This window comes from Lagopus muta, chromosome 8 (assembly GCF_023343835.1).
Source record: "Lagopus muta isolate bLagMut1 chromosome 8, bLagMut1 primary, whole genome shotgun sequence".
Lineage (NCBI taxonomy): Eukaryota > Metazoa > Chordata > Aves > Galliformes > Phasianidae > Lagopus > Lagopus muta.
The window spans coordinates 13,559,462-13,573,018 of record NC_064440.1 but is presented as its reverse complement, the minus strand read 5'-3'; the positions used below and the strand labels follow the sequence as shown (position 1 = coordinate 13,573,018).

At 50.0% G+C, this 13,557-nt stretch overlaps 1 protein-coding gene across 3 annotated transcripts in view; it reads right to left on the bottom strand.

Annotated features, from left to right (window-relative positions):
• The window catches only part of IGFBP2 (insulin like growth factor binding protein 2), a 73,431-nt gene that overhangs the window by 52,330 nt on the left and 7,544 nt on the right, over positions 1–13,557 (bottom strand). The window contains exon 1 of one of the 3 annotated variants that reach the window (XM_048952474.1): positions 681–1,083. The exons of the other annotated variants lie outside the window; for them this stretch is intronic. Coding sequence (XP_048808431.1) covers positions 681–1,083 — 403 coding nt within the window. Of the gene's footprint in view, positions 1–680; positions 1,084–13,557 lie in introns of those variants that run through there. 3 annotated transcript variants of the gene reach the window in all.

The following is a 13,557-nucleotide window of genomic DNA, read 5'->3' as shown; positions in this document are numbered from 1 at the left end:
CAAAGCAATGGCATCCCCGTGAGAGCTGCCTCGCGCAGTCAGCGCAGCAACAGGTCGGGAGCCTGTGGAGTCCCCTCGGGCGGCGTGCTCGATGATGCTGCAGTCCTCCCCGGCACCCGCTGCACGGAGGCAGAGGGGCCCCAGTCCCAGAGTGGGCTCTGCTGGGAGTTGGGCATGGCTCCCACATCGTGGCCCCGCAGCCGCCCACTTTCCACCAGGCAGCACATGGTGCTCGTACGCCGCCTCCGCCCGTATCTTCGGGGCATCCGTCACCCTACACGCTGTTTCCAGTTCCCCACCAAGCCCAAAGTGCCCCTTAGGCCCCCCAGCCCGGCGCAGTCCCCACCCCCAGCCGCATGTCCCCTCAGTCTGCCCCGGGAGACCTCCGGAGGACTCCAACCTCCACCCTGTCCCCCCGCAGCCCGGCTCCCCTCTCCTTCGGACCGGGAGCAGCCCCCAACAAATCCCATTACACCCCACCTCTGCGGATCCCGTACAAAAGGAAAACTCCCCCAGGGAAAGCTGCAACCCCGAGCAACCTCTTCACCCCACCGCGGACACCCATCCTCCCCTCACTCCCACCCTATCCTACCCCCTTTGTCCGCTCCCCCCTCTGGCATCCCCCGTCCCCTGCCCTCCCGACGGGTCCCCTCTCTCCCCGGCTCCCGGCCGTCGCTCACCTGCGGGGCGCTCGGCGCTGGCTCCATACTCGGCCGTGTCGCGGCGGCGGGCGCAGGTGCCCTGTCCCTGCACCAAGGCTTGCAGGGGCAGCTCGGCTCCGGGGTCGGGGTAGCAGCGCAAACCGGCGGCGCAGCGCGGGGTGTACACGCCGCAAGCTTCGGCCTCTAGGCGGGCGCACACCGGACAGCAGCCGCAACCCGGTTCCCGCACCAGCTCGGGGCAGGGCGGCCGGGCGGCCGGGGAGCAAGCGGCCAGGCGCTCCGCCGTGCAGGGCGGGCAACGGAACAGCACCTCGGGCAGCGCCGGCCCCGCCAGCGCCAGCGCCGCCGCCAACGCCGCCAGCAGCAACCGCGGCCAAGCGGCCCGCGCCGCGCCGCCGCGACCGACCCCGCCGAGCGCCATGGCGGGACTGACGGGCGGCGGGGCCGGCAGGTGGACACGCCGCTCGGCCCCCCGGCGGCGCGGCGCGGTGCGGCGCGGCACGGCACGGCACGGCGCGGCACGGCGCGGCACGGCGCGGCTCGGTGCGGAGCGGGGCCGGGCGCGCCGCCGCGGCGCCGCGGGGTCCTAGAGCCGCCCACCCGCGGTGGGGGTCGTGCGAGAGGCTGGGCAAAGGGGGGTCTGACAGGGGGAGGTGGTGGCTGCGGGGGTACCTCGAGAATGGACCCTGCCCCGGTGGGGAGGAATCCGCAAAGAGAGCCGGGAATGGGGCTGGGGGCGTCCCTGGGGTCGGGTCCCGCTGTGGGGGCTTGGGGACAGCCCTCCGCAGTGCTTTCCCTCAGGAAGAGGGGACGCTCTCCAGGCTCGGTGCTTCGGTGTAAAACCCCCATTTTAAGCCCCAGCGCACTCCACTCCCCCTGCTCCGCTGTCGCAGTTCACCCAGAGGTTTCAAAGCCCGGGGGGCGTTACACTGATTAGTTACTTAAGAAACTGAATAGCAAAGCCAAGGGGTCGCAACCTGACTGATGGAACTGGGAAGTCTGATCGTGTCGTCATGGGATGAGATGGTTCAAGCCATGCTCTGAGTTTGAGCTCGGTCAGCTCAGTCAGCCAGGGCAATGTCAGTGCCGTGGCACTTACATTTGCCATTCTCTGCTGCAGGTTTTCTGCTCTTTGTGCTTTCCTTTTCAAATTAAGGAAAAGCTGAAGTGCCCCTCGTGCAACTCCCAGCATGGAGCAGTGGAGCTTCACAATGTGTTTATCGGACCAATGGGTGCAAAAAGGGATGGGAAACCCCTACTATGCCCCCCAGCACTAAGCACACGTTCCCACCCCACTCCCCAGATTTCCCCCCAAAATAATTCCATTTTTACAAGGGTTTCACCAAACAGAGTCCCTCTCCCTTTAAAGGCTAAAAAGAAGAGAAGAAGAAGAAGAATCCCAGTGCCCGCTCTGTGTTCCTGCTGCACATCTCACGGTGGGAATGGGGACACGGCAGCCCCTGTGAGCAGATGTTCCGTGTACAACGCGCTGAGTTATTCTTGCTGCATGCTCACGATTTCTCAAGGCTCTCAGTACCTTTTTTATGATCTGCCGTTGACTTCACTAATGACTCACATTTGGTTCCAATGAGATATTTTCATATGACTAATGAATCTATATTTGGAGGCGTAAGAGGGTTTGGCTAATTATCTGTTGCAGGCAGTTAAATATTCCAAGCATCCAACGTTGGTTTTCTCCCAGTGGTGAGATCCGTGCCCTCGCACTCTCAGTACACGGGCTGATATCTGCCTTTCAGCCTTTGTAAGCACAAGGGACAGCCTGAGCCTCATTGTAAAGCATTTTTTAGATGGCTGATGGGGGTCATTCCCCTAGGGGAGGGTTTCAGCCCGGTTCTTTGCCAGGCACTCGGCGCAACGCCATTGTGCCATGCCATTAATAACTCCTGGCAAGGGACAGGTTCCCAATTAGCACCCAGTGTCACCACTTGCTGCCCCAGCAGAGAGCTCTCTGCAGAGCCCCTCGGCCACAGGAGAACAACAAAGAGGGTTTTACAGCTGTTGTGCTGAGGGGGGCGAGGAGAAAGCGGCTCGAGTACCCATGCCCGGCTATAATTTCTGCAGCGGGTCTCTGCTGACAGTTTTAGGATTAACAAGCGAGCTCTGTTCTCAGACATTTACCCCTCTGAAGAAGCTGGCCTGTTTGTTCTCAAGGGTTTATTTTACCCTACAAAATATGGCATTGCCAAACAGATGTAGGCTTGTTCCTAGAAAGGCGACTTATAACTGCAGCCGCATTTCACAGAGGCTTTCGCCCTCGGGATTGTTTGTAAATGCTGCAGTATTCCTCCGACCCTTTTCAGGGCCGTTTTTTCCCACAGACGTGCTGGTCGGGTCTTTTATGGCTCTGTCCTTTGTCAAGGATGAATTAAGAAAAATAAACTTGCAAACACAAAGTGGAGGCCCAGCCTGGAGATCCTCTTGCTCCCAACCATTAAGGGGTATTTTACAGCGCTGGGTGGGGGGAAAAGAAAACAATGCATGCTCCTGCATTTTTCTTGCCCTCATTTGTAGCTCCAGGGGTAAGGAAGAAAAATAAATAAATAAAAGGAGGGAAGTGGAATAAAAGTGCCTTGGTATTTCTGCAGCCTCCATTTGAAGAGGCTGACACAAAGCACTCCCCCTGCAAAGAGCCTCCTGCATCCCTAAGCTGCCCGACAGTGATGAGGAAGGGAAGGCAGTGAGGAAGAAGGCCGTGAGGATAGGATCTTGGGCTCTTGCTTTCTTTCAGAGGTTTAGCCAACTCTGGCCATGAGCAATGGGGAAGAGGTCTGCAGAGCAGCTGTGCCTAGGGATGACCACTGACCCTCATCCACTATGTGCCCCGGGGCCCACTCCTTCCCCACATTGCACTCCCCAGGTGCAGAGTGCAGATGTCAGCAGAAGGGTCAATTATAGGCCACTCTTTACATGGATCCTATCTGACACGTCTTTAGAGCAGCCCTAAACTCATTATCCGTGATCCTGACCCAGTCATTATGAATGCTTTGGAGTGGTCAGGGCTGGTTTGACCAGATTTCTGCAGCATTGACTACAGATCAGCAAAGCTAAAGCTGCCCATCAGTGTGGGGCATGGAGCCATGGTGGTAGCTCTGAGCTGTGGTTGCGTTCCCCAGCAGCTGTGGTTGCTCATCCCTAGATATCCCTCCAAGATGCCTTCATTAATCTCAAAGGTAAGAAGCAGCCTGAGGCCCAGCAGCTGCCAGGAAAAGGTGATGCAGAAAGGATTCTACACTGACGTGGGGCAGTCAGGCACCGTGACTCAGGCTATAGGGACGACAGTATAAGAACAGAAGGGATTTGTGTGGACAGTGTTCTCTGACTTCAGCATGTACTGGGTCCATTGTTGATGGAAGAGGACTTGGTAAGGACAAGGGAGATTAATCCTTTAGTACATGGGGGTGGTGTATAGGAGCCATAACATGGCCTACATCTACCAGCTGCAGAGCTTCCTGACCTGCCCCTTGACCTTCATGGCCAACTCTGACAAATGGGGGGACCCATAGGTCCCTCTGACATTGGTGCTGACAGGCTTCCCCCAACATCTGGTACCCCTTGGGCAGGGCAGCGGGGTGAAAGCATTTCAAAGCACACGTCGATGCTCAAGAATTTTACATGCAGAATCAGCCAACGTTTCCATTTGCTTGGTGTTTGCTGTTGGAAAAGCAATAACAACTTTGAAGATTCTGCTCAGGAGAGAAAACAGCCCTTTCCAAGGCACCATGCTGAGATGCTGCTTTGTGTAACAACACTGAGGGAAGGAGGAGCTGGGATGTATGACATGAGCCCGTGGAAAGGGCTCTGATGGACAGGGTGAAGGCAAAGGGAAGAGTGGTATAAGTTTGTAGTGAGAAAGAGCTCCAGCTGCTGGTCCCTAGCTGATAGAGTCAGAGCCTCTTGGGGGAAATAACTACACTTGCCTCATGGGAGACATAAAACAAGCACTGGAAAAACATAGGGAATAGCCTTGTTTTGGCAGGGCACCATTTAGATCTTAACCCAATGCACAGAGCTCTCCTAGGGCAAGGGAAATGCACTAAAAGGTACTCCTAACTCTATCTCTTCTGAATCCTCCCTTTAGAGTCAAACACAACAACCAGTTCTGGCTCTGTCTTTAGGTTGCACAAACCCAGCCCGCAGCCCCTCCTCATCACTTGCTATCACATGTTAGTTATTATCCAGAACTGCTCCTATCCTTTCATTTAAGATTCTGGTGTCTCGCACCACAGTAGAGCACAATTTTAGGTTTATAGCTCTGTGTTTATTTCCAAGGAAAATTTAATGGCCTGATGTACAAAGCTACTTAAGCCTTAAAATTAAGTCATCTCTGCTGCAGAATACAGCTTGCTAATTAACTCCACACAAAAACAGTGCAGCTGAGGTCTTAAAGGACAAGTGCCAACATAGACCAATGGAAGAGTAAAGGGCCTTTGGGAAGGTACCAGGACAGACCCAGAGTATGGGTTTGCATGGACATGGGAGCTGCCTGAGCCAAAATTCATTATGTTGCCTTGAAAGTGAGTGGACATTAATAACGAGGCTGCTCCCACTCAAATAAACTAAATTTGGATTTTAAGCTCAGCCCCACTCTGCAAAGCAGCTCCATAAAAATGTCATTGCAGGACTTCCTGTTTATTGTCTTTAACAGGCTCCAAACAAAACCTGTTCCACTAAAAAAAAGAGCCATCTGTAAGCACAGGTCCCCCTCCTTCACCCACAGCTCTAAAATGAAGGATCCAAGTTAGCCTCCCCAAAGGATTTGGACTCAACAATTCTTAGGGGTCCACTCCAATCTGGGATATTCTATGAAACCCCATGCAAGACTCTGACTTTTGAGATACATGTCTGGCCAGAAGATGCCAACCTGCTGCTTGCCCTGTGCTTGATCCATCCTTCTCCTTCTCCAGTGCCCGTCTTTCCCATGGGTCAGTCTGTCCCTGTGGGCACTCTGCTGTGGCCACACTGTGCTGTGGGAGCAGGCAAGAGCAAATGCAGCCTTTTATAGCCTTCAGAGCCTGGTCCAGCCTGACCTTGAATGTCTCTAGTGATGGGGCAACCACCATCCCTCTGTGCAACCTGTTCCCATTCTTCACTACCCAATTGTAAAATACTTGTTCCTTATATCCAGTTATCCAGTGTAATCTTAGACAATAGACCAGTTAATCACTTTTCACCTACCAGAACAGCTGTGAACTGGAGTAAGACTTTTATTACCTTCATTGCAGGCATTGGGATTTTTCAGAAAAGCCTCAGAGAGCCAGAGAGCTCAGATGCAACAAGCATTTAATTGCAGATGAGTACATGATTTCCTTCAGCACTGTTGACTCTCCCAGCCTGCAGCACGTACAGCCCAACTCTGACCCTTTAAAGGAAGCAAATGGATAACAACCACTGCTCTTCTGCTGCAGTCTTTTGAGAGTTAACTACACTTTAAATCACTTTGACAATGTGATTTCACTAATTTGTCCTGATAAAAGACATCCCCAACAACCAAAAAAAAAAAAGGGGGGGGGGGGGGGGGGGGGAGAAATGACGTTGCATAAATGAATCTCATCTGCTGGGAGATGAGAACGATCAGAACGATCCCTTTCCTGGCAATTCGCTGGAGTTGTCAGCATGGGCCTGATGCGAGCAGAGAAGGAGGGACTGCAAGAATGGGGATGCTCTCTTAGCTCGCTTGCCCTCTGCCGGATGCCAGGAGTTCGGCGAGCCCAGCCCGATAAGCAGCTCTGCGTTGCTGCAGGGCTGCATGCATTAGCAGCTGCAAGGTGAGGACGAAGGGAAAAACTGAGCACATAAGATACGGCAGAACTAGAAATTGCAATAGATATAGAAAGTGATGGAGGGTATGCTGGAAAAAGAAGCCTCTTCCTCTTAGCATTTGTAGTTGTTGGAATTGCTCAGCTTCTTAATGAAACAAGTTTTTCTAGCTGAAATTCTAAAGATTGGGGAGTCTGTCTTCCTGAGTGCTGCTTTCTAGTGTCATGTGAATTCAGAAACGCCAGCAGAGAGAAGTTGCATGCAAGTGGCACAAAGGTGCAAAAACCAATATGAATGCCAACCAGCTTCCTCCTGCATGATGCTCAGAAAGAAAGCAGGCTTCCAGCAGGCAAGGCTGTGTTCAAACCAGAATAACCAGTAGGCACCAGACAGTAGGGGAAGCCCAGCACCAGTAAAGGGTCAGGTGGAGCACCAAACCACTGTGGGTTTGACTAGACTGGACCTCTAAGTGCATGAAGCTGTGGGTGGATACAGCATGACAGGGAGAGATGAGAGACAGCTCTCAGCAAGGTCTCCCCATGATAAGTGTGTTTGGCTTTGCCCAGGTGCCTGTGCCATGCTGTACCATACTCTGAGGACGCACTTCTTCTGGGAGAGTCAAATGGAGGAGAAGCAGTGGCACAATGGGAAGATAATGTAGCTTTCAAACACTTCCAGCCATTTAGCTACTGCAGAAACAACTCCATCTCAATAGCTTTTGTGGGCCAGTCTCTTAATTTAATGGGACAGGTCAGGGCACAGAGCTGTGCAGGAGCCAGCAAGGATTCCTGCATGCACATGAGGTTTAAATGATGGCCTGTGGGAAAACATAGCTTTTCCTGACACAGCAGAACCAATGGTGGGGAGAGACACCTGGAAAGGCTTGATAGCAAGCTCAGCTTCATCCATGTGGATCCACTCTTGAACCGGCAATGTGGATGTCACAGCTGACCTGAGGCTGCCACTGTCAGCCCAGAAAGCCTAACTGGGTTGCACTGCACACTGAAACAGTAAAATCACTGTCCCTGCAATAAGCTGTCTTCAGAAGAGTACAGCTCTGCTGGTGTAGCTGCACTGGGTACTTCAATGAGCACAGCAAAAGCTGCTCAGAAATCACATCACCCCCCACCCCTGACCCACATAGCTCTGCGGGTAAAAGTCTGTAGCACTGCCTTGGCCAGAGATATTAGACATAACAAATGTATTTTTAAAACAAGGGGGAGGAACATTTTTCAGGCCTAGAGGGTAGGGGATGTTGGCTTGAACTGCAGGAGAAAGTTCAAGGTCAAATCTTCCTGCATGCAAACTAGCCCCTGCAGCAATGCTTTGCGGCAGTGCCAAGTATCAGTCCCTATTCTAACATCTTCCACACCAGTATCGCTCTGCTTTGGGCACACAAATACTTCTAAAGAGCTGTAAGTAAGCTCTGCTTGTAGCTGATGAAGTCTTCAAGGCAACAGCAGTCTCTAAGTAATACCTGAAAACCATGCAACAGAAAGGCAGGAGGTGTTGCCATGTGTGTGAGTTCCCCATGGTTCTCATTCAGGACCCCAACAGGAGCTCCATAATTCCTGATACCACTTCTCTTCCAAGACTAGGACAGATGGATGGACAAGTGGACAAGCAGATTGTGTGTCAGTAAAATGTGTCAGTAAAATGGATCACATTTAGAGTATCTCTGACTTCACCTTAGTCTTCCCACTGGGAAAGCCAACCAAAAAGAACCTAGACCTCTTTCAAAGTCTATCCAAAATCCCTTTCCCCAGCAGTGATTACCCAGAGCCTAATTATTTTTAGCAATTGTCACAACCAACTAACGGGATGCTTTGTTAACTTGAGCTCCAGTCAGTTGACAAAAAACAAGAACTAAAAACAGACTCTAGTCCTATCTGGGGCCTCACCACCAACAGCTGTAGTTTTACAAGCTGGTTTTCTTGGGTTTTAAGCATTTTGCTCTCTTCCATGTTGTGAGAGAGGCACAAAGATGACTGCAGGGAAGGGAGTAATGAAACCTACCAAGTTTGCGTTTGCTTGATCTCACTCATCTCCCCCAGTCTGAGCCACACCAGGTCCTTCTGTACAGCTGATTAATGCCCTTCTGTACAGAAGATTTATCATTGTTCCCCCAAGCAAGTTGTTCCTTCACTTTTATTACAGTGAAGTGTTTTCAGAAGAAATGTTGCATCAGGAAATTAACTATGCTGCAGATGCTAAAAAAATGTATCCCAAATTGTTTATAGCTCTCAGCATGATCATTTTTCTCTTCTATTACCTTCTCAGTCCCTCATCACCCTTAAAAGTGATTTAGGAGGAACAGACCCTCCAGCTTTGTCCTGAGGTCTGTACTTCAGCCAAATTCTCAATATTTGTCACATGCCTGCCTTTAAAGTCACTCAAGAGTTCACCCAGCTACGTGTGACCTTAGCCACTGTCCTTAAGGTGCTCCTTGCATGAAGATTCCACATGCCATTCCCAAAGGCCTGGGCAGCACAACAACCCTGCGTCAGGGCTAAGCCCAGAGCAGGCTCTGCAGTCCCAGCTGGAGGCTGCCCTCAGCACCACAGCCTGCCAGAATCAACACTTGTCCTGACCTTCAAATGCGAGCAAGAAAATCCCATAATGCAGACCTTGCCACGAACATCTGTGCTCATGTTGTGGCCAGGTGAAACAGCCACTGTAACGGGCTGTTAATTGGCCTCTCGCTGAATCCAGGCCAGAGGCAGCAGTGCCAGGGGAGCACCAGTTGTCCTCATTGGCATGCTCCCCAGTTGAGCAGCCCTGCTTTTGTAGACCACCTGGTAACCAGCTGGGATTGCAGTGGGTCACCTCTAGGCTCCACCAGGTCACCCTATCTCCACTGTGTCCTTCACACCAGGTCTCTGCTTGGAAGAGAAATGACAGCCTGAGCCACCCATAGGGCCCACTTCTTTCCACTAGGCTGCCCGCAGAGACCCCTCCTGGCTGGCTACAAGGAAAAGGTCCATCCCCCCCTGCCTTACTGTGCCCCACAGATACAGATGTCCTTCTGCTGGTGCCCAATGGTTAGAGAACTTCACCCTGTGCCAGGTTCTCCTCTGCTGCCTGGCTGTACTCTGGGATGTGTTGGCTTTGTGTCCAGATTTTTTAAATATTTTGCTTTGTGGTTTTTCATGCTGTGCTCAAAATGTTTTGCAAAAGGCACCTTATAAATTGACTCAACAAGTACATATAAAACACCAAGTTTAATCCTTCCTTTCATATTCTTTCTCTTATGTCCCAGGCATACCAGCCTCTTCTCCACCTTGTGTCTTGGCCAGTCCAGTCCAACTTAAAATACTTTTGGCTTCTACAGGAAGAGTGGAAAAAGATTATTTTATTTCAAGGAAGCTTGTTTTGGACTAAAATCAGGGCTTGTAAATGACTAAAGCAAAGAATGGCTGTAAGAACTATCACATCAGGTGCACTAAATAACAAAAATATGGTGGGGTTTTCATGGCTCTAGTACTGTGCTAAAAGGCCTCCTCTCACCAGGTCTTCCTCACTAGGCCAACCTGAATGGGAAAAAGGACATTAAAAAAAGGAAACAAGAGAAAAAGAACAATAGAAAGGCTAAAAGAGAGCCAGACATGGGCTGAGCAGTGTGGGTGCAGTCCCAGGAACAGCCTCAGGGACTTTCCCACACCAATAGTGGGACGGTCTCCCTTCTACAAGTCAAAAAACTGCAAGGCAGCATTGAATTACTCCTAAAATCTAGGTTCAGCTCCTCGAAAACCAGGCCAAATAGGCACTAGTTTTTAATTAACTTCAGAGGAAGATCCATCAAACTTGCACTGGTTTTCTCACTGCCATGGTGTTTGTATCTTATCCAGCACCAGAGATGCTCAGCCCACCAACAGCACTTGGTCTGTGCTCCTCAGCCCCCAGCTCCCACCCTCTCCTTGAGGGTAGTCCTTGTGCTCTCTCACCTCAGCTCTGCTCAGCACTGATGGGCCATCTTCAGGTCCTCTGTGCACTAAAGAAATGTTGGGACAAGTCAACAAAGAAAAGTGGTACAGGTCAAAGCATGATGGTGGAAGTTCAGCCTGTGCTGGCCCATGCTTTGTACCCCATGGTTCTCCTCCAGCAGCTGAGAGATGAGGAGATACAGGAAAGTACTGGAATACATTTTATACATGATTGAGTAATAGCTGAGCAAGATCCTCCCTGTGACCAGATGACAGAGTCTTATCTGAAAAGTACCTCCATCACAGTCATAGGGCACAGTGAGAGATTCCTGCCATCCAGAAGAGGCAAGGGGAAACCTGCATCTGACAGGGCTCAGAGCAGCTCTTTGGTGATAAGCCCCAGGGGATCATATCCGTGCTCTTTAAACAGCACAAATCTCATATCAGGGTCTCATCAGCCAAGAGGTCTATGACCAAGAGCAGTTGAGTGAGCACACTAGCCCAGATTTTGTTCCTGAAGTGCTAGCCCCGCAGTTCAGCTTTTTAAAAAGGATTCCTTTAGGATCACAATGTTCTGGGCAAGAGACCTTTGGGACCTCTTGGGTAAATGTGGGCATTTCTTGTATTCATTACCACTCTCTGGCTGTATTAATACCTTAGCTATTTCATCACCAGCCTCTCATGCCTGTTAATATGTCTTTTGGATTCATTTCAGCCCGCAAGCCTCCCAGTTCCACAGTGTTGCTGAGCAGCTTTGTCCTTTTTCAGAAGGAGCTGAGTGCTGTGGTCTGGAGGTTAAAGCCCTGGAGACCTGTGCATGGGACAGCTGGCCTCCGTCCCTGGCTCACTGCAGCCCAGGCACCCCTTTCACCCTTTCTATCCCTCTAAGCCTGATGGAGAAAACCTGCCTGCAGTAGGGTGACCTGGCCCATAGCATTTGTGGAACAAGAAATTACATATGCATGGATATTTTTATGTGCATCTGACATCAATTCCTCATTGACAGCCCAAAACATCATAGCAGTGAAACCAAGCACGTTGCTGGCTCAACTAGTCCTGTTGAAGACTTGTGAAGCTTCAGTGCAAGACCCTAAGGGAAGAGAGATTAGGTTGCTTTGTCCATTAGAAAACAAGGGATAAATCCTGCTTTTGACACATCCCTAGTCGTTTAAAGATGACCACGGTTTTTGATAGGTAATGTCTTCTGTGGAGGAAGATGCATGGAGCAGATGAGGAGCAGAAGTCAGTCCCTGCTCCATGTGCTTCTAGCAGCTTCCTATCTCCTTTTCCTCAGAAATGTGGAAGGAATGTGGGGCCTGTGTGCAAACAGGGATCAAATGCTTTGCCAAGGAATCCCATTGGGGCCCAAACCCCAAGACTTGATCACAGGAGCTGACAGCTAAAGGAATCTGGCCATCTTCATTGCGGCACCATCACCAGGCTGTTTGAATGGGACTGACTTACAAGGCAGCTAGTTTTGGTGCAACCAAGGCATGGGGTTTTCATTCTCTTCTAAGGCTTTTTACAATGGCTTAGTGAAAAATCAGCCAAACTGGCTGGGAAAAAAAGATATTAGGATACTGCTGCTCTTCCCTGCTTTTTTTTTTTTTTTAATTCATTTTCACTGACCTCCTTTTCTCAAGTTTAGGATGAAGAAACAAAACTTCCACAGTTTTCAAAAGCCCATAAATTTCTCAAAAACAAAAAAAAAAAAACAAAAAACAAACCCAAAAACCAACTTTGGGGGTTTGTTTTGTCATTTTCCCATGAAAAATCTAGGAAAAAATTCAGAGAGACATCCCCTGTTGAAATGCTCAGTTTCACACAAAGGACTGGTTTTCATCTTGCATAAACAATTCCTTTGAGAAATTTAGAAGCACATCAGATGAGATAGTTCATATGGGTTTGGTTCCACAGGAGCTAGTGAATCTAAAATTCCTGCCCTGTCACAGTCTTTCTGAAACTGTCAGGAAGGGAACCTGCATCCTCTAACCAGGTAACTAAACAGTATTGGCACGTCTTTGCACTGTTCATCATAGTCAGGGATTTGCTGTTGCTCTTGAAGCCTCAGTTTGCAGTCTTCAAATTGTTAAACAACAATTTCCCCATGCCTTCAGCTCACTAATTGCATCAGTGAAAGGAATGCATTTGATTTATATCTACATCAAATGAGTGACACTCTCTAATAGGAACAGTATATTCAACAATAAGAGAAATGTCGCAATGCTTTCCAGAATGAAAAATAAACCTTTAGAATTTTTAAAGCAGAAATAGGTAAATTAATTCAGACTGCTCCTCCTGGTACCTACTCTGAAGCTGATGCTTTCCAAAATCTACATCAGAAATGCAATTTGGTGAGGAAATAAAAGACACAAACTTGTCACTTATTTTCCTGTTGCTCCAGACTGGATCTCAAACCACCTTCTCCAACACAGCTGGATCCTTTGCATACCCAAACCACCCAAAGATAAATCCTCAAAGCAAATAATCCTCCCAGGTCCTTCTTTCCTCAGCTCCCTTGAAGTGGCCAAGTACAGGTCTCTCCTCACTGAGCTGCAGATGAGGACTCCAACAAACTTTGGGCAAGAAGGCAAGGAAGAAGGAACTGGAAAGGGAAATACCACTTCAGTGGGCTGTGACCTATCTGACCATGCTTTTACCTATCAGTAAGCTCACAAGATGCCCAGATCTTGCTTTTCCTTCTAGATGTCACTGTGCCGGTCTGATCACCACAAATACTTCCACAGTGGTGGCTCTAGAAGCTTAATCCATTTGTGCGCAGAGGCAAAGCCAACTAGCTGAGTCAGCACTGTGCTTTGGCCAAGCCAGGAACAGAGAAAGAAGAGAAGCCCTTCAGGAGCATTTCATTTGTTCAGGAGACCAAACAGTCAGTGTTCCCTTCACCATACCTGAGCTACCGCTTAGCTAGTGGCTGTGGGCCACTCGAGGTGACCAAAATCTTGACCTCAGAATGAACCAATCACCTATAATTCGTTGCAGGACTCTGCTTTGGGACCAGGCTTCTGCCCAATGCAGCCTGCTGGCCAGATATTTCTCTCCCTGTGCCTAACCTCTAGGCTCAGAAACCAGCCAGAAGAGACCAAAACGATCACTCAGTTTGAACTCTTGCACTGATCAGACCACAGAGCCTGCCTCTGTAATTCTTGCACGGATATGCTGCAGTCCTCCAGAGC